Raw genomic sequence first — 26,470 nt, 5'->3', positions numbered from 1 at the left:
CATAATATAACAAAAACTGATTAAAATAAAATTATGGTAAACAAAATATAAGTATACAAAATTAAACGTACATAAACAAAAATAATGATTCAATTATTTAAAATTAAAACTGTTATAAATAAATAATTATATCACCCACCCCAATAACTTTTCGACTCACCACTGGATTCGATGACATCCCACTGGGATCCAACACTTCCAATTCGGGAAAGTCTCCTAGCATATCAAAAGCGTCCAGATTCACAAACACATTATCATCAACTCCTGTAGCGGGCGAAGCCACGACTTCACAACTGTCTATAAAGTCCATTGTGTCTATACCAGACACCATCACATTAGCCGTATCTGTATGCCTCACACCGTTCCTATCCAGCTCACAAGTAGGCATGTTAGCCGACAAAGTTTTTTGAATATCTTCATGCGATAATTCAAGAGTCTCATCAAAGAACCCACTAGAACCTAAATTGCTGTCTGTACCGAGCAGCACTAAAGTATCATCACAGTTATCTGTCAAAACTTTACTTTCTAATCTTTCTACTAAATCTGGATATCTTGATGGAGTCGCCGGCGCACTTGCGATTACCTGGTTTCTACTGACACTACTTCTTGGCTCCACTTTAATCTTCCTTTCAAATACATCGACATCTATTTTTTCCTCTTTAGGCTCAATTTCAAACTTTGTCTCAGTGGTTTGAACAACCGTAGGTTGACTGTCTGGAATTTCCCGTTTTAAAACAAAAGTGGGTTTGTACTGCTGCCTATACCTATCGCGGGGTTCTTCACAGACGAATGACGTCACTGATAGTGGAGATACCAAAGAAGAATTTTGTTGAGTTCCGTTACTCGTTCCATTCAGAATTAGGAGACCACCGCCACCCTGAATTTGGCCTAAAGATAAAAGTAATGGAGATGCTGATTGTTGTGCAGGTCTGTGGTCTCTGGTGTACTGCCTGGGTGGGTGAGACATGGGTCTCGGAGAAGGGCCGGTGGTTGAAGATACTTGGTGATCTGAAGGTGGTGGTTTTGCAGCTTGAACTCTGCGCATGGGGTGGGCGCAGTTTCTTGAATCGTTGCAGGTGGAGTCAGGGCAGCCGCACTCCAGCTGCCTCGCCAAAGCTGCAGCCCTGGCAGCCCTCTGCTTCTCCATGAGCTGAGTGACGATGACTTCGACGGTTTCCGATGTCTGAAACATTTTGCCCTGATTTTTAATTATAGTGAATTTGACTGTTACATGACACGTCTATGGGCTGTACTCACCGAAATTTCCAAGTCATTGTTGTGGTCGGGATCGTCTTCGCTGAAGACTGAAACAGAAGACACTACAAATATTATAGGTACAAAGTGAAAACGTTTATGGAAATGCGAATAAATACTATCTTTTCAATCGCGCCATGTTGGCCGAGTAATATTAAAAAAGCCATTAACCTAATTTCCATCACAAATGATAACGGAAATAATTCCATTTTAAGGCTTGTAATATTAATTTTCAATCCGAAATCAATAACAGGGTGCCCCTAAATTAACAACAGCATCGTTATTCCGATCAGATAGGATTAATAACCGCACTGCATAATTGATATTTGCCACCGTTTTCATAAATATTCAACAACGGAGCAGAAACTTTCATCGTTTCAATTCGTTTTGTGTTTTAAATTCTCCAATTCTGTTAGAATGACAATTTTTTGTTCAGTAAAAGTTGTTAATTGACGGCACGGTGTTACATAGTACGAGTAATTGTGTTATGATTGGCAGTTGAAGTGGAAGTCACAATTTGTTCGAGTTTCTGATTGTACAGATTGAAACACTGAAACAATTTGCAGTTTTTAAAAACAGTATAAATTAGCTGTAAATTCATATGATACGTTGTGATCAAAGTCAGTCTACAATAGGTTTCTATAAAATACAAAATATAAATTACACATGTAACTTACGAATACTCCCTAAAATTGTTTTAATTTTTGCTTTAGAATATATTCTAAATCCCAAACATTTCGTTTCATTACACGAAGACATTGAACTTCATAATTCATACTTTGAAATTTTCCGAAGCAAAAAACCTTTGATTACATTCTTATCTGAGGAGTTATTCAAATTTATGTTGATCCACAGTTAAGATGAAGGTACTGGCATCTTTCTCATTTACGAATCTTATAATTTTATTCATAAGGTGTCCATTTGGATGGCGCTAAATGAACTATGTTTTACTTCGATAGAATTTGTTTAACGACTCCCTAAAATATTCGTGTATTTCGTTCGTATATTATGTTTGTTCAGTTTGTTTTTCATTAAGTTCTGAATATGATTTTGCCTCTAGAGATGTATTCATTGGTTTTATTTTTAGCTTCAGGTATTCTGTATTACGTGCAGTGACTATAAAATGGATTGTCTGAAAATTATAATATAAACTTCTGTCTTTACTATATCATTTTAGTGTATACTATATACACATATTGGTGTACCCCAGGGGCCCATCTTAGGGCCAATAAATATTGGTCACTATCTTCAGGGGCATATGGTTGAATATCCAACTTCATGTAATACTCACACATTGGCTTCAGTTGGCAGACCAGTTCATCCTTAGTCCACTCCTTCTTGTCTGCCCAGAGGGCCAGGCTAGGTGCTACCGTCGCCAGCTTGTTGTCATCTGGGTATGGCACGTTCAGGTAGTGTACTAACACTATATCTGGGTTCTGAAATACGAGGAAAATAGCTAATTAGCAAATTTTGTTAAACGTCAATGCAAAAAATAGTTTTTTGAGTTCGCTTCAGCTTCGTTATCACTGATTTGTCATTTTACTTCAGATCTATAATTTCAATGTAATGAAAAGCCTACATACAAAATATTACTATTAATATGTTAGTATTTTAATATTGATTTAAGTATAGACAATCAGCAAATTAATTAAGTATGCAGTTAAGAAAATAAAAATTGATTCAGTACAAAGATAGTAGTTATTGTAATAGACGATTTTATACCTAAACAAAGCCAAATCAATCTTTATTTTCTTACCTGCGAACCAAATTCTTTTGCTGACTGTAAATAAAGAAAATAAAAGTTATGGAATTGAAATTATTTCAATTTGGTACAATAATTTTATAACGCACTAACTTATTAACTATGAATTAAATTTTAACGTATTTGTCCAAAGATAAAACAAACTAATAGGATCAGAGTTATTCTATTGCATTCCCAACTAAATGTTATCTACATTCATAATTTTATCATATTTATTAACTAATATAAACCATTTACATAAATTAAACATCTAAAACAAATGTAGATGCAAATAATTATTTCAATTCTAGTTAAACATTAGCGTACCTGATATTTAATTTAGTTGTATGATCGAAAGGGTAGTAAACAAGCAGATAACGTATTTTATTATTTAAAAAAGGCAACTAGTCATTGATTAAACAATTTGCTAAATTCAACAGTTGACTGCACGGTTGGTGCGGTGACTGGGCAATCGGTTGTTTGAAATAAATAATTTTGACTTTGACTTTGTATATTTGTAAACGCAATTCTAGTGTGGAGAAAACGTTTTTAAAGAAAAAGAAAAGAAAAAAACTGTGGGCCTCTCAAAATAAAATTCTACAAAACTTGAGAATCTTTTTTTTATACTTTTTATAAAATCCATTTGAATTTTTTTTAACGAACTGTATTGTTCATTCCATTAACAAGGTACCTTTTCGCAAACCTCTTTAAGCTGTGTTATCGAGTTTAACTAAAGCAAGAGCAACGCAATAAATTATAGCCAACAGAGACAGCGCACCCCGCCTTTATTTTCAACCGGATAACAAACACCATTTAACAATACAAACCTACACTATTACTCAAGTTAGTTACAAACAAATAAATTTCAAAAAGCCCATAAAACCAAAAGCATTTATAAACGTTAAGTGATATGTGAAAATTTACAGCTGTATATAAAACGCGTTACAAGGACAGGGTAACGAGTGGGGGGAATAAAAAAATCCCACTACAACGTACTGCACTCAGTAGGGCATAAACAAAGAGCAACATCCGAAACTGCCAGTAAATCGACTCCAGCGCAGTTAAACTTGGTATAAAAATAAGTAATACACAATATTTTAATTTTGCCAACCCGACTAGCGAATGTAAAACCGAGTGCGCCGTAATAACTAACCATTTGTCTTCAAAATGGCTGCAATAAACATGGCGTCATTATTTATGTAATGGCCGCCGCGTAGGGTTGCCTCTCGACACGTGTGCACTTTATTATTGTTGTGGTTTTTCATTAACACCCCGTTAAAAGTATATTTGTTGTAGCAGTGCTTCAACGTATTGTAACATGTTGTTGCCATAAATTTGTAGTTGAGTGAAATTCTGATTGTTCACACGTCATTATTTGCGGTGAAGCGGTTGCGGATGAGTGGGTCTGTTTAATTGGCCTCGAGAGGACAAGGCATACTCGTATATACGATACAATAATGTTGTTTAAGGGATCATACTGAATGTATGTGAGTAATAAACATTATACCTAATATTTGGATGATTAAGACTATAGTTTTGACTGACGATTATGTTATTCTGACCTCATTAACCGACTTCCCAAAAAGGAGGAGGTTCTCAATTTGGCCGTTTATGATTTTTTTTTCTATGTATGTACACCAATTATTTATTTTTTCAATTGTCACCGCTTTTAGTAGTATAGACAGAAAATAATATTTCGTTTTAATATCTTACTAAACATTACTCTATAAAAACACGATTAATAAAATTTTCGGCTAAAACTTTTCAGGGAAAGCGATTGCACAAACGTTAAATAAATCTGATAACAATTGTATTTAACTCTACTAACAAAACTTTCGCCTAAACCTTCATGCACGAAATAGCCATGATTTTATCTACTTTATATAATGATAGTTAGATAAATGAATTTATTGTGAACGGATTGCATACAGACCATATAATTATAGAAGTTTATTTCGTTCAGTGTATGAAATTATACCAAATAAATCGACTCTAGTAAAGCCTTGAGATTTAGCTTCGTTCCAGTTTTAACCGGATAATCGGTTTTGTGGGTAATTAAGAAGAGAATAAGAATTTTCTTGACTCTGTAACTGTCTATATCTTTGGGACATAACGATAAATATAGCATTAAACACTAGTCAAATTAAAAGAAAAGGTAATATACAAGATTGACACTGAATTTGTAATAGTAAAAATTGTGAGAAACTTAAGTCAATGCCATGTATCGATTTTTGTAGATCTTTTTAAGTAATCTACAACAAAAAAATTAAAACCTGATACACATCAAATTCAATGTAAACTTATAAACTCTAAAAATCACAATTTCCAAAAACCATACTCTAGACAACCCTAGTTCGTCTGTGCACAAAAGTCGAAAGTTACTTGCAGTTTAGAGCTTAGCACGATCTAACTGACTGTTGGCGACTGGGAATAAAAAGATTATGTACCATTTAATAGGATACATATGAGAAAATATACAAAATATACATTTTAAAGACTATTTAGATATAATCGCTTTAGAGGATTCAGTTTTACAACGCAGTGGAAGCACTTATGCTTTAAAAAGCAATAGAATTGAAATTAAGTATGTTTTGTTTCGGAATAAAATGTAATTGGATGCTTCTATGGGAGTCATTGAGGTGTTATAAAAATAAATTGTTTGATGCTGAAAATTTTATGAGTGAGTGAGAGGGAAGATACAGTTTTATCTACCAGTTTCTTCCTTTAATCTCCAGTCTTAACAGCCAAAAGTAAAACTAGACACATCATAATACAATTCTTGATTGCATTTGATCTTAACATTTTTTTTAACGAAAATAACGTTTTCCCACCTTAGAAAGTTCTCCTGTGTCGTGGGTGCGTTTATAAACATACAAATTCTCATACACACTAGACCCGAAACAACTATTTATGAATCACACAAAGAGTTCTCTTATTTCTAGAAATAGATTGCTAAATTTCAGGATAGATAAAGATACTAAACTAAACCTCACATAGAAATTGGACTTATTGAAGTTGACTAAAATGATATAGGTATATAAAAAGCATGCTTTCGTTTATTATACCAATAGTGGTATCAATTAATAATACGTGTACCTAGTAATTAGTACCTACCATTCAGATAAACACCCAAAAAAATAACACCAACAACATAAAATTATCGCTATACAAAAAATAAAAGGATAACAATTCTTCCTGTTGCTTCATAATAGGCTTGTTGTACTTATTGTGCCCTCATTAATCCTTCCCTCCTTCCTTCCCTGCGTCCCTCCGACCCTCTAGCCCTCCACAGTTACCTCACAAGTTAATTGTCTCGTTAAATATTAACTTTGTCTAATTGAACTATACGTGCTAATATTGTTTCCATTACTTTGTATTTTCGTCTTGATATTAACTATGATAATAGTTTATGGTAATCTTAGTTAATACTAGCTTCTGCTTGCGACTGTGCTCGCGGTCCCGTGTGATAAAAAGTATCCTATCATTCAAGTCAGCTCATACCCAGTCTGAATACCAAATTTCATTTGGTTTCAGCATGATCAAAGGGTAGGCAGAGATGCGTATACTTATAATGCCACGTAATGTCACTGTACAATGTACACCCACTTTTCACTATATATGTTATAAGTCCCATTTAATAGGAGGTGAGGAACCTATACTGCTGTATGCCAGGCACAATTCCAAGCTCCGTGCTACTAGTTACTGAGAAATTTCAAAAGCCCAGTAATACGTTGCTCGAGACCCTTTGCTCGGCAGTCGCACTAGCGACCACTCGACAAACGATATAATAATAACAGGATAAATAAATCCACAATCAAAATAATCACAAGCACCGAATTCCAACGAACTCCCGACCAACCACCAGCTAATGCATCAATAGACAAAATTGACACCTGTTACGCTGAACAAACATTGGAACTACAGCCAATCACAAATTCAATTACCATCGACATTTTCGATGCGGCTTCGATGGCATTTTACAAAATGTCAATTTGTAATCGTCAGTCAGTACGAGGATTAGTTCTAAAGGTCCAAGGCGTTCATTAGAGCATGTCACCCACCTCGGATTGTCAGACAAAGGACCAGCAATTAATTTGAGAGGTCCCAAGCATCGTCTGACGCCTTTATAGATTACGTTAATGATTCTACCCTGGATAGTCTAATGGTTCAACTTGCTGATATTGAAAAAGTGTTCAAGAATTTTCTTTTTAGTTACTTGGCATTGAAGTAGCGTTGAAATGATGAATGGGGGTTTAATCAAGGTCTAGTTTTTGTTAGGTTACTATTATTCATGGACCTAAAGTTGAAGGACTATTTACCGAACCTAAGGTTGCTTTTCCATCAGAGATCTGCTATGTAGCTATGCTACGAAAAAGTAATAGATAAACTGTGAAACTATGTGACCGTTTCCACCGAAACCAAACTATGTAGCTATGCGAGTAAGGGGTGCTTTGCATATAAAAAACGTAGCTTAGCTGAATCCGTATCCACCAGTGCTAAGCTTTGTGTACAAATGAATATGATTGGTGGAAACCAAACGCATCCACAACAACGTAGCATAGCACATCTCTAGTAGAAAAGCACTCTAAAGATAAACATTACGTCTGTTATTGCCAGATTTGTGAATCCAAAACGTACCAATATAAAATGTAATTAATAACAAAAATAAACATTTGCACATCATTAGACGAAGACTAAAATCGCGATACGTTAATAATTGAATTAATTAAAAACAATTAACAGGGGAGAGAAATAGGAACACTTGTAATGCTATATGACCAGTTTATCATGAACTCGCTCCGTATTATTTGGTCGCACATTGAGAGGTTAGTTTATACTGGTTTTCTATAGTTTGATGTGTCGGGTGTACCCTCTGAATATTCGCTTTAGGATCGTGTAAATGAAATTAAGATGATCAAATATTAAATTTTCATTTGGTGCCGACCACTGAGTCCGATCCTGATGTAATGTTTGCATTTCATACGTAAAGGTAATTAAGTGTTGTATAGGTTTCGGGATTTTATGGTAGATAACATAATTTTGTAATAATTTTATTTCTTTAAGTGATACGGAGTGGTACGTTAACAATCACTAGACACTTTGACTGATTAAAAATATTTTATGATGAATTTTTTTTTTTTATTTGTTGGACTCTAAAAGAAACCATGACCTCTGAGTTTGCTTCGGCATTTGTTCTCAGAGTAGTCCAATAGGAAATGCCGGCCTCATCTAGTTACTTTAGAGATTGACGGTCAAAGTATAACACTTTTCACTCTTGTAACCAATTTAAAAAAATAAATATCATTTAATATTTATTCGATTCCATTTCATAATAAAAAAGTACCATCAACTTCAAAACACATACTCAAAACTGTCCCAACAGAAATAAAACGAAAAATTGAATTACACAAAAGTTTTAACTTACAATTCAATATGAAACTAGATAAATAATATGAAATTGTTACAATACATCCATTGGGAACTGAATTATGGTACATTAAAGCCAACGTATGCTATAAATGGTGCTCCAAGTTGTTTTCCTATTGCTAAAGTTACTCACAATACTCGTATAATGTTTGAATCGCATTGTTAGAGAAGTACACACGCTTGCTTATAAAGCTATACAAAACCATTTTACCTTGGTCTCGCTTTATATACCTTTCGTCCACATTCATAGGTCAGATTATACTGGTGTTGTGTACCTTGATGTGTGGCGGTATGTACGGGAACTTGCTAACGTAAACGTGTAGGGTAACGTTTAAAGTTAGCACGTTTTAATGTATGCCCATATTACAGTGGTTATGTTACTTCCTAATCGTTGATACTCGTATGGTTTGAGTTTATTAGGATTGCGTGGTTTTTGTGTATAATGAAAGTTTAGCTAAAATTTTGATTGTTAGTCAAGCGAATATAGGTACTAAGTATTGATGAATAAAGTACATATCCTATTGTATCTCATAATCGGCCATTAAATAAAGCATGTAATAGCTGACTTCACGGTTGGCGCGGTGACTGGGTAACCAGTTGCCATGCAGAATGCAGTGGGTTCGATTCCCGAAAGGAGCAGCTCTTTGTGTGATTCACTTATTGTTATTTCGCGGTGGCTGGACAACCGACTGGCATGCAACATACAGTGACTTCGATTCCCGCACGGAACAGCTCTTTGTGTGATCCACAAATTGTTTCTTCGCGTCTGGATATATGTGAACCAGTCACCCACGACTCATGACAAAATCATAGTGTGGGGCAACGTTTAAAAAATATGCATTACACCGTCTTCTTCTTATTTTTCTTCTTAAGAGTTTGATTTCTTTCAAGATATCTTCGTCTTTTATCATTAAAAGTTTTCCATACATTTTCTTTTAGTTATGTATATTTCTGTGATCTTACATTTTTGTGTAGGCACGTGGAATACGCCTGAGGATACTAATTAACTTTTTTTGGAACAGTCGTACAAAACAAGACCTTTCGTTATTACGCGTTTAGCCCTAGGCTTTATTTGACGAGTACTAACTAGGAGTTAGTAAAACATATTACGTTTAGATTTTTGTTTCATGGAAATGTTACATAAAAACTAAGTAACAAATTAACATGGTTGTCTGGTAACTTAATTAACAGTATTCTACGTGTTCTTTCTTTTTCATTAAATCTTAGTTAAGCCCTGTAAGGAGCAGAATTGATCCTCAATTCCAGTATAACCTCCGGTCGTCAGGGATCGTATGACGATTTCCCCCTCTCGGCAAAAAAAACACATTAAACAAACATAATAAAAAATCTCTCTCACAATACTTAAAAACGAAAAGTTTAATAACTAGAATTATTATTTACTCAACCTTTAACAAAGTAAAGCAAAATAACTTAAAACCAACTCACTAGTCAAAGCGAAAGCAAACAAAAACTTGTAATATCTTAACAAGTTCGAGCCGACCCTGAAGGTTCTCCCTTTCAGAACTTGAAGAGAACCCATTAATACTGAAACGGCTGAAAACATTTCACAAATATTGAAACCTGGTCTCAAAACTCTCAATTCGTGGTTTCATCAATAGGATCAAAGAAGCGCATTTCAGAATCTCATATTTCAGCCGCTGAATGCATTCCGAGGTCTGAAATATGTTTTCAGCTACAAGATTACCTTGTATTTTCTGTTCGGGTGGAATTCTGTGAGAGGTACAGATTTCATTCTGTGCTATTTGTCTATTTGACTTCTCTTTTGAACTAACCTCAAAACTGTGAGGTCAAAAATGACGTAGATTCATATTGAAAACTAATCAGAGATATATTTTTCGACACGAACACTCAATTCTGTATGGTAATAATAAAGCTTATATAATAAATTATTCTAAACGCCCGTTTCACCACTTTCATATACGTTTCCAAAAAACTTATGTGACAGATAATGCATACTTAATTACTTAAATTCTTAATTCAACGCTCAGATAGCTTTACATAGAATCCTAAAGATAATAAAATTCTAAAAAGGTAAACCCTTACATTGAAACTTCAGATAATTCTTTTCTTGAAAAGAATGAACGTGAAAGACTTGACTTGAATTATAACTAATATGATGTCCACGTCAAGTCCAATAAGTTGAAGACTCAACAATAGAACAACTAATCAGATACCGTAGTAGAAGCAAACACATTGGTAAGAAGTACATAATAATATATACTCGTTATGTAAGATGATCTTAAGAGCTACCCACATAGTCCCTATAAATTATATTCTGGTATATGTACTTATGTATAATCATTTAATTAACTGTATGCGGTTTCATCTACAATTGGTCCATCCCAATTATTCCCGGGAGTGTCGTAACCAAATTGAGAGATTGTGTCTAGAGAGAGAAGCAATCAACTTATAACATTCATTAATTAAAGAGATTGCGTTTAATAATGAGATTGCCAATTAAAAATTAAGTATTACGCATCGATTTCTGTTTTCCAAATATTCATTAAATACGTGAACCTCACGTTCATAAAGAAATGAAAATATTTTTGTAAATAGGCTACACAAGAGCACATTTACACGTCAAAACACATTATATAAAGAAATCTAGATGAGGTCGGTCGAAAAGGAATTACTAATATCCTTACAAATATATAAAAAAAAACATATTAATAAATAGGATTCTTCGAGAGTGCTCGACTAGTTTCAAGTTTGACCGGAGGCCGCAAGCGCTACGCCTACTTTGAATTACCAAGTCAAGCCAAGCCTTAGATATTAATATTTTTAGTCAAAGCTCATCATCACATATACGTAACCAAATCTTTCTTAATCATTTACAAAGTCACGTAGAATAGTTGATTTGGCTATTGTCATACTCATTTAATGAGAAATGTAAATAGAACGTTATAATTATAGCTTTCACTAGAAGTCTTAAGCAATAAATAATTTGTTTGGGCCATAAGTAGCTGTCTGGGCGACAGGCATTTATGAATTGTTTAAACAGAATCACGTATTGTAGTATTCTTACATAGAAAATATCGATATTTTTGATAATATGAGATATACTTACGAATAAATCAGAGAAAATTTAATATCAGACCCTTACCTGTAGAAGCCAGTAACACCTCCGATGGAATGTCGGCAAGATGGCAGAGTGGACGTAGCAGCCGTAGATACACTGTGGACAATAACACATTTATTATTAAAAATCTCTCCAGTAAAAATAAAATGCAAAATTTCGGCCATCTAAAACTTAATTAATGAATGAAATTTTACGACAAGAAAGAATTATAAAATAAAAACCACGCTACACTATATCGACCCAAATATTTAAAATCATACTAAACTCTCACTCATCCCTTTTAGTAGCTATGACTTAAATAAACCTCCCATAGGGGTATACAGAGACAATAAAACGCCAATTGCTACCAATTTTACATACTTCTTTCATGCATGTTCGTCGGAAAACAAACCAAAGCAATAATAAGAGTCTCACTATAAGATTAAGAGCGCCCCCATCCTAATGATTACCAGCCTTAACAATCTTTACATTTGATTAACTTTTATGGCTACCAACCACCAACACCTAATTTGTTCTGTTTTTCTTTCTTGGAGATCGGCTGGAAGAAAATTACTCTCATAATGGTATCCATAATGTTCACGAAAATGTGTGTCTTGAACGCAAAGCACCCCATTATCAATAATAAAAGTCTGCATGTTTTTCTTTATAAAGTTTTCAGGGAAAATCCGGAACTGTTTTTCCATTTCAAAGCTTATGGTGGAAATTATAATGTTCATTATTCATTAATTTTATTTTTGAAACACAATATAACCAAAAAAATCTAATTTTGTTCACTATTAAAAAAATAGCATAAGCTTCTTCAGTGGCGTTGATGACTCATTTTTTATTTTAATGTCCGTCTGGTAGATTATTTTACAACATTCCACACGTATTTCTTGATTTGAAATATTGCGTGACAGCACTTCTAGGTACGTTTAATGTATAGTAATGACGTATTTGCTCCCACTCCTAAACTTTTATCTAAGGATTGTTTTCTTATACGACAAAATTTTTTAACTATCTAACTTATGGACTATAATAGACTTTTAATTTTCATACTAGGATTAAAATGCATTTAAAATCTATGAGATTAACTGCCGAACTGTCATATAATGATTACTTAACCGGACTGGGTTTACTTAACCCAGTCACACAGTTTAACAATTTTAATCTTAGAGCTGCTTAAAATACAAATGTGGCAAAAAAGTTACCATCTGAATAGATCTCATCTCAAAATTAAATAATATTCATTTTAAAAGGTTTTTAAACAGAAAGTTCTTGGAACCTTCCCTACAAGTTCAATTACTTTTATAAATATTAAATTTCTTGAGAAATCTTACAATAAATAAGGTTGGCTTCGTTTTCATATCTGAAAATTTCGTTAGTGATCTTTGAAAAAGCATTGCACGAGGTAGTAAAACAAGCCTAACCAAGCTCGACCTAGAATTGGCACCTGAACTAACTTCGTTTACTAGGAAAGCCTCTCTGTGCACATCTGCGATCTAAATCATAAGCGAAAGCGGGTAAAAGAAACTCAACTATATGTCTAAAAAACATTATGTTTTGATAACAATTGACTTTTTAAGTAAAAATCGCGGTTAACTCACGTATATTAATTGAAAAAAACAATACTAGTTTCGAGGCACAGAGGGATTCTTTATCATGAGCAGCGTCCACAGACGCGGGGACGTCACGCAGCCTACTCTGGTAAAGCTTTTCTTCATTAATTATTATGTTATCGGCTTACTCACGTAACGTTTTGACGAGGAACTCGACTAGTTTCAAGCCATGCTAGAGGCTCATATTCATGAGCAGCATTACGCGACACACGACGCGGCGATTGTCGCACTGCTACTGAAACTAGTCGAGTTCCTCGTCAAAACGTTACGTGAGTAAGCCGATAACATAATAATTAATTTAGTATGTCTCACGAAAGTTACAATAAAATCAAAGCTTTTCTTCATTATTATACGTGAGTACACCGTGATTCTTAGTTAATCTAGTATGTCTCACGATAGTTATTATAAAACTAATTGTCATTTTATTTCATACTCTCAAAAATACGAAACTATAACTATATGTATCTCTGAATTCTAGCACATACTTTAGATTTCTTAATGTCAATTTAAGTGAATTAAGTTGTCAATAAACGTTTATGTAATTTTATTTCACTAATAAGCTTTAATATTTTCTATCGTACTAAAACTTTCAACTCCTTATTTACTCAGTGCATTTAACTTAAAAAATGAATATAACTATGGAAAGTCGCTCCCGCTACCTCTTCTGCCGTAATCTCTAGATAGCCCCACTCAACGGTCACAGTTGTGCAAAATGTATTATTCAGCATTCCTTGCGCGCCGTACGTGGCGACTCGCGTGGCGTAGCGATCACTTGCCGTCGGTGTACTAACGCTTTGCTTGTTGCTACCATTTTTATTTACGGCAAATAAAAACGACTCCCTAGCCGGATTTCCAGAATATTCCAACTTATATTTACTGCTTATATGTGGAATTTTTAGCAACATTTATGATTTTCATGAACTTAATTTAAATGGAATTCTGTCCCCTCTCCAAGGTTTCTTTAGAAAATAACTCTTGTGTACAAGTCTTTTTGTAAGTGCTTACTAGTTTAAAGAGCTCTATTAAGTAACTTAGTGGTCTCAAGTGACTTTAATGTCTTCCTTAAGATAAAATATAGGGTCTTCTTTGCGACAGTGGAGCGTTGGATTATGTAGCTTAGGAAGCGAATTACTTTATTGGAATATCAAAATTACATTTATTTAAACTACATATATAATTACAATTTAATGTCTGATAATCTTAACCTGCTTCTTGATATCTATTTTCAACCTGATTCTAATAAGGTTTTAATAAACCCTAACCTGTGAAAGTTAAAGTCTCGATTTTATGAAGTCGATTTAAAATAAATCTGTACTTATTTAATGTTGATCACACTTTCAGCCAACTACAAATCCAGTCACATGTTGTTATGCAATAAAGTACTCTAATACAACAACTATACATGCAAATATCCGATGAGATCAGTCCAACAATGAAGGTATCATTCCTATCACCAATTCATCATCGGCTGACGGCCTTGGTGGCCTCAATCAAATATCCGGGCCGCGGCCAGGCCTACAGAATAGACATTCAGATCTAAATCGGTGGCCATATTGGCGAATCGTATTTTTGCGAGACCATTCGAGCCAATAACCGGCTCTGTAGTGGGTTTTTCGGAGGGATATCCGGACTCGACGTGTTGTGGTACTTGGAATGAGCGGTAAGCGGTTTTTACGTCGATGGGATTAAATGTGAAGTATTGGTTAAAATAATGTAATGATAGTGATTTCGAACAGAGCTTTTTTTCACTTCTATTTATGTACGTTTTATATTATTAACAACAAACTGAACTTCGCCTAACTAAAATTTGAGAAGTTTGTAATGTGTATAAGTGCCTAATTAACTTTATAGTCATATTTAAAAAATACGACTATAATAAAAATCATTGTAGTTTTAGTATTAATTTATTATGCTTAAAAACACCTTTTTACATTTGTTAAGGAAACATTTTATATTACACTCCAAGTACAAAAAACAACTTAAAAAGCTTCAAAACAGAATTCAATTTCGTATAACACCAAATCGCTGCTACTTCTACCTTGGACCGACACTTAATATCCGCACGAAGACTGCTCGTGAGTGAATTAGACTTTTACGACCGCCGCCGAATCCAAGCCATATCCAAGGTATAGATGGAAGTATTCCTAATCTAAATCTCCAGACAAACGTCGGGACATAAATATCTATTGTTTGAAGTTCTCAGATCGAATGTTTTATTGTATCGACCTCCTTCGACAATATTTTATGACATTTTATCCACTGTTGAATTTTCTTGCTGACCCGTGTGGGAACGTGTTGATTCATTTTTCTTTTTTGTTTTTAATAAATGTTGTAGTCGTAAAATTGTTTGGGTACAACAGGGTGGGGAAATAAAGTGTTTTTTTTTCAGCATATCATAAGAAGGAGTCGTAGTTTTTACAGAATATTGCCTTTTGTTTGAAATACTTTAAGAATGTTATTTTATTTTTCGTTCAACTCGCGCGTTTTTCATTAATTTCAATTATAAAATTAGAATAGAATTAAATCTCAAATTACTGGACTTTACAACGAGTTGCGTTTAACTTACAAAACTTTAACTTGAATTTATCAGAGTTTAATCCAGCTATACACTTTTACAACCATAATATGTTTTCCAATCTATATTTCCGCGTGTTTGTACCAAAATTTAATTTAACTTCAAACCGTAAACTCCAAACTTGAAATAAAATAAATCATGACAAATACCCTCCTTAAAATTTTACTGGCGAAAACTAGATGGATCTAGAACCGTCTGGTTTGAACCGGGAAAATCCAGTTTTGGACCAATCGACGGGTATCGGTGCCGTTCAGTTTATCCAAGTGCATTTTCGGATGAATGCATTCGTAGATTGGACGAATTAAAAAGTTCAACATATTCATGTGACGTCGTCCGTCAAATGGGATTACTATAAAGCTGCTTTTAGAACTAATGAGAGGTTTTTTGTACAGAACAATTTGGGAAGTAAAGTCTGCAGCGTCGTTTCGTTATATTACGAGTAACTACGTATGCTTAGAACTAGTGCATTTGGCGCATTTTGCTCGTATACGCCGGCCGTATTATGAATTATTTTGTTTATGAGTGTAATTTGCGCTTGAGTACATACACTTTCGCTGTAGCAGCGCATGCTGTGAAATTATGGATGCGAGAGAATATGGCTGAAGTAAATCTTTAATGCCAGGTTTAAATACCTGTTTATCTACTCTGTGTTGTCTATTCTAGAAGATGATGTCTGACAGTGAATCTAATTAATTCATTGCACGGTTAATAAACAGCATGTTGATTGGTATTGATTTAAACACATCAATTTGAAACAAAACAAACAAAACAGTAAGTGGTCACTGACCAAAGGCATCTTCTCACGCATAGAATATTTGAGCATTAATCATCATGCTGTCTTAATGCAGGTTGGCGATTTTAAACTTATAATTAGAAATTTTAAGCCCAGGTTTCCTTACAATGTTTTCCTTCACCGTTTGTAAGTGTTGTCTAAGTAATCTTAGAAAGTACATATAACTTGGGAAAAGTCATACTTGCCGTTGAGTAGCTGGTGTCTTAAACCGTAATATCATACCTTGTTGTTATTTATCAACCGCATATTATTTAAGGTATGTCTAGAATCGTATACCAAAATGCTGAGACAGCAAGACAGTTCGTAATTGTAAGGTGGTCTGGCCTCACGCCAGTAGGTACACCTATTTGTGCCCCAAAACAAATGCTAGTCGGACACTGAAGCGATTGATTCGCTTTTTATATTGAACAACGATTTTATGCCGTCGTAAAGCTGAATTGAAAGGGTTTATTGAAAATGGAGGTGTTTAAGTGAATACGTTTAGTGTTTTTGCATTATTTTGATTTATTAGAGATTTATTTATTTAATTGGAAACAACAGCTGTATATGGCAAAGAAATAGTGGCAAAATAACGTCAGAGGTTTTTCATGGATAAAAAATGCAGTATTCAAGAACTGGTGAAACACTCACAATCCAAACAAAAGCACCCTTTAGATAAAATATATAACAAAAAAACAGAACTCAATTTGTCAATCAATTAAAAAAAGTTTGGGTGAGCATTTTACGTACCGTATAAGTTTTTTTATTAAAAACAGGTCTACTGAAAACATTACACAGCTTGTTAAATATAAAAATAATTATAAGTTAAGTGTCTTAGTATTGTATTTCCGATATTGCCAGATTCGAGGCTTTTAAATCATACCTAATTCTAATAACAACGTCTAAAATAGTTCTCTTAAAGGATAAAAAAAAAAACCAAATAAAACGCATCCGTTGCTTTCTTTGTCCCACGCATTATCTAAAAAAGACCCCCTTTTAAATATAAAGTCTCGTGCACACAAGTGTAGCAGGAAATATTGGCCTATATACAAAGGCCAGTCCAGGCCAGATGGGTCGTTTTGCATGTCTGTCCCCGGCCTTGTGGTCGAATAAACAATACGTAAAACGGCGCACATTGCATGCGGCCTTGCAACTTTACTTTTGCATTTATAACAAACAATTTTAAACCATATTTAAAGTGGATAAAGCCCAAGTTGACGCAAGAAGTTCACTGGTTTTAAATAAATTTTGATAGTTAATTCCAAAATATGCAAAGGAGCTTGCCTTGTTAATCGCATATATTAATGCTTTCACATATAATCGTTAATAATCGGTATGGAAATTTCTGTTTGCATTAAAATTTTCGTGAAAATTTTTAAAGTGGCATTTATTTTCAGGTGCGGTGTGAGAAGTGTCGTGTTGTAGTGTGAAAAAAAATTTAAGAAATTAATTAATGGTGACACGAGAATGCGCAAAATTTTAGTGCTTTTTGTACTTAAAACTTGAATTCGTGTATAAAGCCAGGGGGGATTTATTGCCTCGCCTGACGTGGATCTCGGTCGCTTGGCGTGTAAACTGACATCTTAAGGCTGGTAAAACAATTCACTCAACAGCCTTGCTTCAATAACACTGTCTACAAAACGTCATCTGAGGTTCAACTTGAGTTTTAAGGTTTTGGTGTATTGTACTAAAGAAAATACTTAGTAAGGCGCCGCGTGTTTCTTTACTGCCTATAAAAAGTTTAAAAAATGTTTAATGTTTCGATTTGCTGATATTACTGTTAATTGTAAAAAAACACGTAACGTAACGTCACGCCTTTTATCCCCGAAGGGGTAGGTAGAGGTGCAAATAACGGCAGGTATTTTCAATATACACCCGTATATATAATAATGTACACTCGCTTCTCACCGTTTATGGTATAAGTCCCACGAGAGAGAAAATTTCAGAAAACCGATAAGCGCCCAGTAATACTTTGCCCGGCCCAGGAAGTGAACCCGAAACCCCTTGCCTGGCAATCGCACTGCAACCACACGATCAACTAGCCAGTCAAAAACACAACACTAATAACAATTCATATCTGTTACAAGCGACTAAAATACAAATAATTTAATTTACAAGCCATTATTACGCCTATATCATTTTTCCCACGGTGTAACGAACCAGACGAAACCGTTGATATCGTCAAAGTAAATTTTTATTTCATTTCAATATAATATCATTCATCCATGTTTTTTTTATTATTTAAAATCACTACTCTTGAAGTGTGGCGGATCAAACATTGTATTCATAAAAATATGATCGCAACAATTTCGTTCGAAATTCGTATTCACGAATTGATACGAAAATTCCTGTATTTCGGTAATTGTTTTTTTGTTTTTATTGTTTGTGTATTTGTGTGGATTTTCACAGCACAATGTAAAGTGTAGTTTATGTTGTTTTGTTTTTTGTTTGTACACAGTTGTAATTGAATGAGAGCAGCTATTTTTGTGTCTTTTACAATAGTCAGTTTAGGGAAAACTTTTTTGATTTTCCTCCCTTAAAAATTAAGGGGGAAAATCATTCAATGACTTCTCCTGCCTTGGGCGAGGTGAAAAAGAGTGTCAGACTCTTACTGACTAAAAACCACCCCGTTCCTATTCCTGCTTTTCGAGCCGGAGCCCCGGTAAACCCGCTAGGTAGTCCGCAGCTCCGGGTATCAACCACCTACGTTACTATAAAAATAAAAATTCCTTATAGGTATTAAGGTACCTTGACCTATAAAACTAACCCAATCAACCAAACTTTTTAATTGTCTTCTAAAGAGTAAGTTTGATATTCAATTATAAAGGTCATCAAATTCCTAAAACGTTGACTTATTAAACGATACCTAATTTGCATGAAAACTTGGGGAAACGCTTTTAAAACCCAATAAACACTAATTCACGGCTAAGCTAGTCTTATTCTTCCAATGATATCTCGGGCCGTGGCATAGTGTTTTGTAGCCACAACCAGATTGGACCCGTGCCAAAGTAACACGGCGCAAGTCATTAGCGAAAAGCGGCCATGTCAACTTTAGTAACTAGTTGAACTATTTCTTCAAAACTTGAGAGATTTAAGTGAAGTCTGACAAAATAATTAGATTGGACTTTTTAAATTTTGCGGTAACCAAGTTCTCTGTAATGAGGCGAAATTTTTGTGTTTTGCTAGGAAGGTGATATAAAACATGCAAGCTGTTCGTTCTTTGGTCGCTCGTAAAATGGTGATAATAATAACGTTTTAAATGTATAGTGCCATTTTTGCATTTGATGTATATTTTATTAGTACAGGCTATAAACTAAGCCTTATTTTTAATGGCACGTTTGAAGACTTCACACGCTAAAAGAACATTTTGGCAACATAATATTTGAGTCTTAAAATATTAACATACTTTTTATACCTCATTTACTATGGCATTTACTTAATACAAGTGTGGGAGAGCCGTGCTTCGGCAAAATGGGTCGGCTCAACCACTGTAATTACTCCCCTCTCCAATCTTCCCAATAGGTCGTCAACGCACTTGAAACGTCTCGGTGTTATGTCTACAGGCTGTTTGACTGGCTTATCACAAAAAATACATACCATTTAATAGGTAATTTTTATGTATTATTGTAACTAAACCACTTCTACTTATTCACATTATAATCAGCCTTTTTTCGTAGACAATAATTAATGCAATCTTCGGGTTCAGTTTTATTCGTTTTTAGTCTCACTAATAGCTGTATTTTTTATTTTTATTTTAACTTTCACTATATGTTCGTTCCCATAAAAATTGTTTCAATGAACACAGTGGCTATACCTGATATTTATCAACACACTTCCACTAACACAATAATTACAAAATATCTCCACCAGTCGCTAACTTGGACCACACATTAAGCAGGCACGCAAGACTGTCACTGCTTTATGGGCAAAAAGCACTAGCCCAGTGCAATGTGTACCTGAGCACGACGAGTTTAGTCTTTGAAGATTATGCCGTAACGCTAAACTAGATAAGTCACCCGCCATGCTACATTACAGGCTTTTGGCATGTTTTACTTAGACTTTTCAGGGCAGGAACTAGAATTAAAGTGGGACAGGATTTTTGTTAGGAGTTATAATGTTAGAGTGTCTCGTTAATTGAGTGGTTGCACATGTAACAGCAGAGTAGAGGATGCCGGTTTCGATTCTCAATTCAGGCTAAATATTACTGATTTTTAATGATATCTTAAAACTGACACGAACTCTGGAATTTTACTCGGTATATATGTATAAACTCACTTTTTATTACCTAAACTTTAGTCGGAACTCGTAAATATGGCACAAAAAAATCAAGACTATTTTCAAGATTTACAAAAACTTGATAGTCAAAACGCCACTCAACACACACAATCCTACATCAAACAACAACAAAATTAAAAAAAAACACCAAAACAAGCCCAGCAGATACAGATATACCATCGATCTGCAGCAATTAGCGTCCGTCCCATCCTACTCGTTTAATTGCAACGAAACCATTTACTTATTCATCAGTGCACGTCGGATCGGCTGTATTTGCGGGACGATATGTTCGATGATGAATGGTGCTTCCGTCTGCCTATTGGTTATCATTGTGGTTGATAATCCCCGTTTGGTTATGTCGATGTTAGAGTTAATTGTTTAGTGGGGGATTATTTTATGGTTGAACTAATTTGACTGATTATGTTGGGATATGATTGGCTTGTTGGTCGACTGGCCGCAAACGGGACTAACAGCAATTGATCCCTTGTTTTTTGTAAAGTATTAGTTAGTTTTGCAAAACCTCTTGTTATAAGAGTCACGTATGTATTCAGTTATGTTTTGTACAAGCACAGGCTCTCGAATTGTGTAACTTGAAATTATGAGTGATTATGTGGCAATAATCTCACTCAGTATCACATGTTTTTAATAATAATAATAATATGCACATGAATTTTCCGCTAAATGTAAAATTTTGCAAGACATAATATACAATATCATGCTATATAAGATGTTCTAAAATGTATCTGCCACGGCTTTAATGAGAGGCAGTGTTGTGTTTGAAGATTACAACAATGAAGAAATTTCGTACCCTAGACCAGTAAATTCAATTTGAGAACATAAAGAAGTTAAATATACATTGACCCTACTCTGCATAAAGTGGTACACAAATATGCACGATGCGATGAAAACATTTGCTATCAATAGTTTTCATTGACGAAGCGACAGAGACAGCGAAAGAGATAACTCTTTCATAACAAACCCATACCGTCCCTAGATTCTTTTATATGAAAAAAAAATACTCGTAATCAATAATTATTATTTATATTTACTATTGTAATCTTCAAACCCAATACTGCCACCTATTAAAGCCGTGGCAGATACTTTTAAAGCTCCTTATATAAGATAATGTCGGACATATCTATTTTGGGAAAGTAAATAAAGTATTATTTTCAAATACATCCTCCAATGGCTACGTGTTCCACTATAATGTTAAGGATACCTAGCAAAAAGTAAGTAGAATGGAACTAACGTTTTATTTTAAGGACAAGGGCCCTTTACGCAACACTGAACCTAATTCCAGAGTCCTTGTGAACTATACTCGTATTGTACCTATTTTCGAATTTATTCATAAATATTTTGTAGGAAAAAATAAATCTTTCTCCGACTGTCTTAGACAAATGACCTTTACAATAGTCTAAAGAATGAAAGAAGTCAGTGTACCTATAGGAATAAATCTGATATTCAACAAATTATATTTTGTAATACTTATTAAATAAAGCCCTTACATTGAGTTTTCCATTCGCTCTGTCGACTAGCGCTTTTGATACCATGTAAGCACATCCGTATAAACAACATGGCTTAGCTGATTGAGTTTCCACCAGTGCTAAACCTGTGGCTAAACTATGTGTACCAATGAATATCATTGGTGGAAGCCAAACGCCTCCACAGCAACGTAGCATAGGACGTCTCTGGTAGAAAAGCACCCTTACCCCAAAAATAATTACAAAAGTCAAATCAAAAGTTATATTTATACACTTCACACAAACACCCCTTCAAACACAACTTCATAACTTTAATTGAAAACAGAACCAACATACATAAACATAAATACATATACACAAACAAAAACGTAACAAAAGTTCTTAGTTACAACGATTTGGGGCAAATCACGAAACGAAACCGGGCGTAATTACTTAACAATATTCATTTTTCACCCCAAGGTTTTTAGTGTGAATAGTGAAAAGCTGAAACTCTAGGGTTGTGTAACATTCACGTTTTCGTTAAAGTCAGTATAAAATTGCTCGGTAAATACCTACTACCTACCTTTTTTCCGACTTCACTTTTCTAGGTTAGCGTTTTAGGGTTGAACAGGGGTAATGTATTGGTTATATTATTTTTTAATGGTTCTTTTCGCAGTTCCAAGGTTGTGGTTAAGAAACTATCAATATGCTTAATGATAAACACTAACACGCCTTTTATACTATGGAGCAGTAAACAAAAGAGGGAGTATAGTTTTATTTATGAAAAATTTCGCATATTTTCTGTTTTGTTGTATAAGCCGGTAAATGAGCAGGCAGATCACCTGATGGTAAGCAATCGCTGCCGCCCATGGACACTCGAAACACCAGAGGTGTGACCGGTCTTTTGTAGGGTTGGAATTTAAAAGTTGTTAGGGAATCGGGGATTGAGAAGATTGGGAAGATCTTTTGTTCTACTCCTTAACACCCTACCTTGCAATTTGGTTCTAATAGCAATACAGATTGAGTTTATTATTTATTCATACTGAGAAAAAAGTAAAACTCGTCTCTACCTCATGGAAACTTCATGTGACTAAGTGGTCATTAACTAAAATATGATAAACGTAATATGTATGTATTTCTCAAAAAAAGTCAAAGCATTTGTTTCAATTAATCCTTAATTAGGCACTTATGAATTTGTCTGTCAGTCAAGTCATTGTAGCGCTCGTTCCAAATTGTAGTTTCGAATGAAAGTGTAGTTTTAAATGAACATTAACAATTACTTTCTACATTCCAGTGCAGTAGCAACAAAGATCTATATAAAAGGATGACAGTGCATAATCAGGGAGAGTCTACGGCTCATAGACTAGCAGGGGCTCGTTTAAGTCATTAGGTTATTCCAGGCAGTTGACTCCTGTGAGCACGGAACAAATGCACAATGTTTAGGATTCTGTAGATTCAGCTTGAAAACGTAATCAGAGGAGACTAGCGTAGTTAGTGACTTGAAGATCAACATTTCTAAGTTTGAACTCGTCAATTACACATTGAAATAAACAATACATTAAAATATTTACATAACAATATTCTTTTCAGAAAATCTGATATCAGAAGTATTGAGAACTTTTTAAACTTTAATATACACAAAAATATTATAAACAACTAGCTTCTGCCAGTGGCTTCACCCCCGTGCCCATGGGATAAAAAGTTTCCTATCACCCAAGTCGAATCATACCCTGTCTGTATACCAAAGTTCATAAAAATCCGTTCAGTACTTTCAGCGTGATTTGACGGACCAACATCCAACCATCCAAACAAATAAATTTTCACATTTACTCAACAAATACTAAATAGGATTAACTTGTACTAACCGGGCTAGTGACAAGTAACAAATAAATAGGTACCAGTATAAAAAACAATACAAAAGCTCGACTTGAAGTCGTAAGTCGTTTAAAAAAACAAGTCTCAAGTCAAAAACATGTTACATAAAAACTTGTATTCCTTTGTAGTATTTCCTACACAATTATGGAAAACGTAGAAATGTTTTTCTTGGGAATAATCGAAATAATCAAGAGAAGGAGCTAAGCATCGCTTGGGGAGACATTTATGATACATGTGTAAGAATTTCATGTCGGTAAACGGTGACCCATTTAAATACCATTTATGTGAATGGGACTGGAATATACAGGTGGTAATATACAGGTGGTTACTATTATGACTTTCTAGAAATTTCCTTCACAGGAATGGAAGTTTATAGTTGAATGTGTGAATTAATTCGCGCTTAAATGTGTTTATAGACAGTTTAAAAGGTGTTCAAGACATATTAATGTATACATTAAATAATATAGAAGTGTCGCTTCGGCTAAAATACTTAATTTCATACCACTAACTATTCTACTAGGTTCTAAATTCATCATACGAACCACCGCACTCGGAATCATTTAATGATTACTTAACCCAGTCCTTAGGAATTGTTTTCAGAACAAAATTGTTAGTAATAAATAGTTTAAGTGATCACTAACACGTGGTTTGCCGGGAGTGCAGTTCTACGTGAGACACAATTTGTTTTCTATTGTTGTCTTATATAGGAAGTTAAATGTCCCCAAATATGATAATCAGATAACACACTAATATGTAACATACAGGTATACTACAACTATACTACATTACAAACCCAAAACCCTTACCCAAACCGCATTTTATTAACATAAAATAAACAAAATACTTTTATCTCCCTTCCACACTCAAAAAAGCATCCAGCTCTCCATTTAAAAACACTTTTATTAACCTACTTTTCAAAAGCGGCGCTCTAAAGCGTTCTAGGCTGAAAAGCATTCAGAATCTAGACTCAAAATACCACTAGATTCTCAACAGTAATTTTGCTTTCTTTAATTTCCCTTAGCAATCAGTGTTTCTATCTGTTTTGGCCTAACCTCAAGGTTTCGTGTCCGACAGACGAAATTTTATTAATAGCTTTTCAAATAGAGATATTTTTGCCAAAGCAATTTTAAATTTTATGCCCTTGGGTATGACGTTGTTTGTTTTTATTTTGATACGCTATTTTGGAAAGATGCATAATAACTTTGAAACCATCGATGTCATGTGATAAAAAAAACTATAACATTAGTGTTACGTGTTTATAATAAAATCAATGTAAATAAAAGGTTACATTCGTTCCACGTGGAGGAATAAGGGGAGGCTTTTGTTCAGCAGTGGACGTCTCTCGACTGATGATGATGATGATGAAATAAAAGGTCCTAAAATTATGTAATAACCTAAAATATGATTAAAATGCAAGTAACCTACATTGTAACAAAATCTTTACACTTCAGATCACAAAGTCGTAATTCGAAAATCAACGTACCTCCGTTCCCTGGACCTTGAGTTTCATATGGTCTTCTCTGGTGGTCTTCCCGTCTTTTCTCTTCTTCCAACAGTAGCCATCACGTCGGTAGCGGACCTTCTTACGGCTGTACAGCAGCATTGAACCGCTTTTTGGCCTGAAACAAAGAAAAAATAAACATTAATTTCGGATCAAAAATATAAACCATGAGCAGTGCAGCTAATTAAAAATGCGAAGTTATAACTTCGCTTTAAAACCTATAGGTTTTAAACATAATTTTTGACCAACAATCAATTGGCATACTTTTATTTTTTATACGCAATTTATTTACCAACATTTTTGACAAAATATGATTAAAATAAACATACTATAGTTTTATGGTGCTTTTCCACCAGAGATGTGATATGCTACATTGCTGTGGATGCGTTTGGCTTTTCTAGTAATAATATTCATTGGTATACATAGCTTAGCAATGGTGGAAACGGACTCAGCTAAACTATGTTTATAATATGGAAAGATGCGTGCTATGGATGGCTTCTCTATTGTAGATCCATCGCATACTCGAGCGGTGTATCTTTCTCGCATATCTATATAACCTAGTATCGGAAACGGTCATATAGTTTCATAGCTAGCTCTCTTCGAAACATAGCACATCTCTGTTGGAAAAGCCACCTTAATCTGCAGGTCAAAGCTATAGCCAGTTATCCTAGAATAACATATCCAAAATTATAACTATGAGTATTTAACTCGTGAATTAAACCAATTAATCACTTCTACGAGTAATTAATGGCCAACTTGTAGTTTACAATTTCACATAAATTGTTGATTTCAAGACGAAGGGTGTAAGTGGTCATTAAACGTAACAGAAGGGAGTTACTGGCAAACTTGTAACTATATTATGTAACTCTTGTAATATAGAATGGATTACAAA

The 26,470-nt window shown here is 34.3% G+C and overlaps 1 protein-coding gene across 15 annotated transcripts in view; it reads right to left on the bottom strand.

The window, feature by feature from the left end:
- The window catches only part of LOC118269486 (calmodulin-binding transcription activator 2), a 193,133-nt gene that overhangs the window by 18,534 nt on the left and 148,129 nt on the right, over positions 1–26,470 (bottom strand). For 10 of the 15 annotated variants that reach the window (XM_035584629.2, XM_035584619.2, XM_035584630.2 and 7 more), the window contains 5 exons: positions 25,561–25,696; positions 11,547–11,618; positions 2,546–2,690; positions 1,258–1,319; positions 161–1,198 (listed from right to left, as the gene is read on the bottom strand). In XM_035584629.2, coding sequence (XP_035440522.2) covers positions 161–1,198; positions 1,258–1,319; positions 2,546–2,690; positions 11,547–11,618; positions 25,561–25,696 — 1,453 coding nt within the window. The remainder of the gene's footprint in view (positions 1–160; positions 1,199–1,257; positions 1,320–2,545; positions 2,691–11,546; positions 11,619–25,560; positions 25,697–26,470) is intronic. The other 5 variants (XM_035584624.2, XM_035584633.2, XM_035584634.2 and 2 more) reach the window with 3 other exon arrangements.

The sequence above is a fragment of the Spodoptera frugiperda genome, chromosome 2 (assembly GCF_023101765.2).
Source record: "Spodoptera frugiperda isolate SF20-4 chromosome 2, AGI-APGP_CSIRO_Sfru_2.0, whole genome shotgun sequence".
Taxonomy (NCBI): Eukaryota; Metazoa; Arthropoda; class Insecta; order Lepidoptera; family Noctuidae; genus Spodoptera; species Spodoptera frugiperda.
This window is presented reverse-complemented; position numbering and strand designations above follow the sequence as displayed.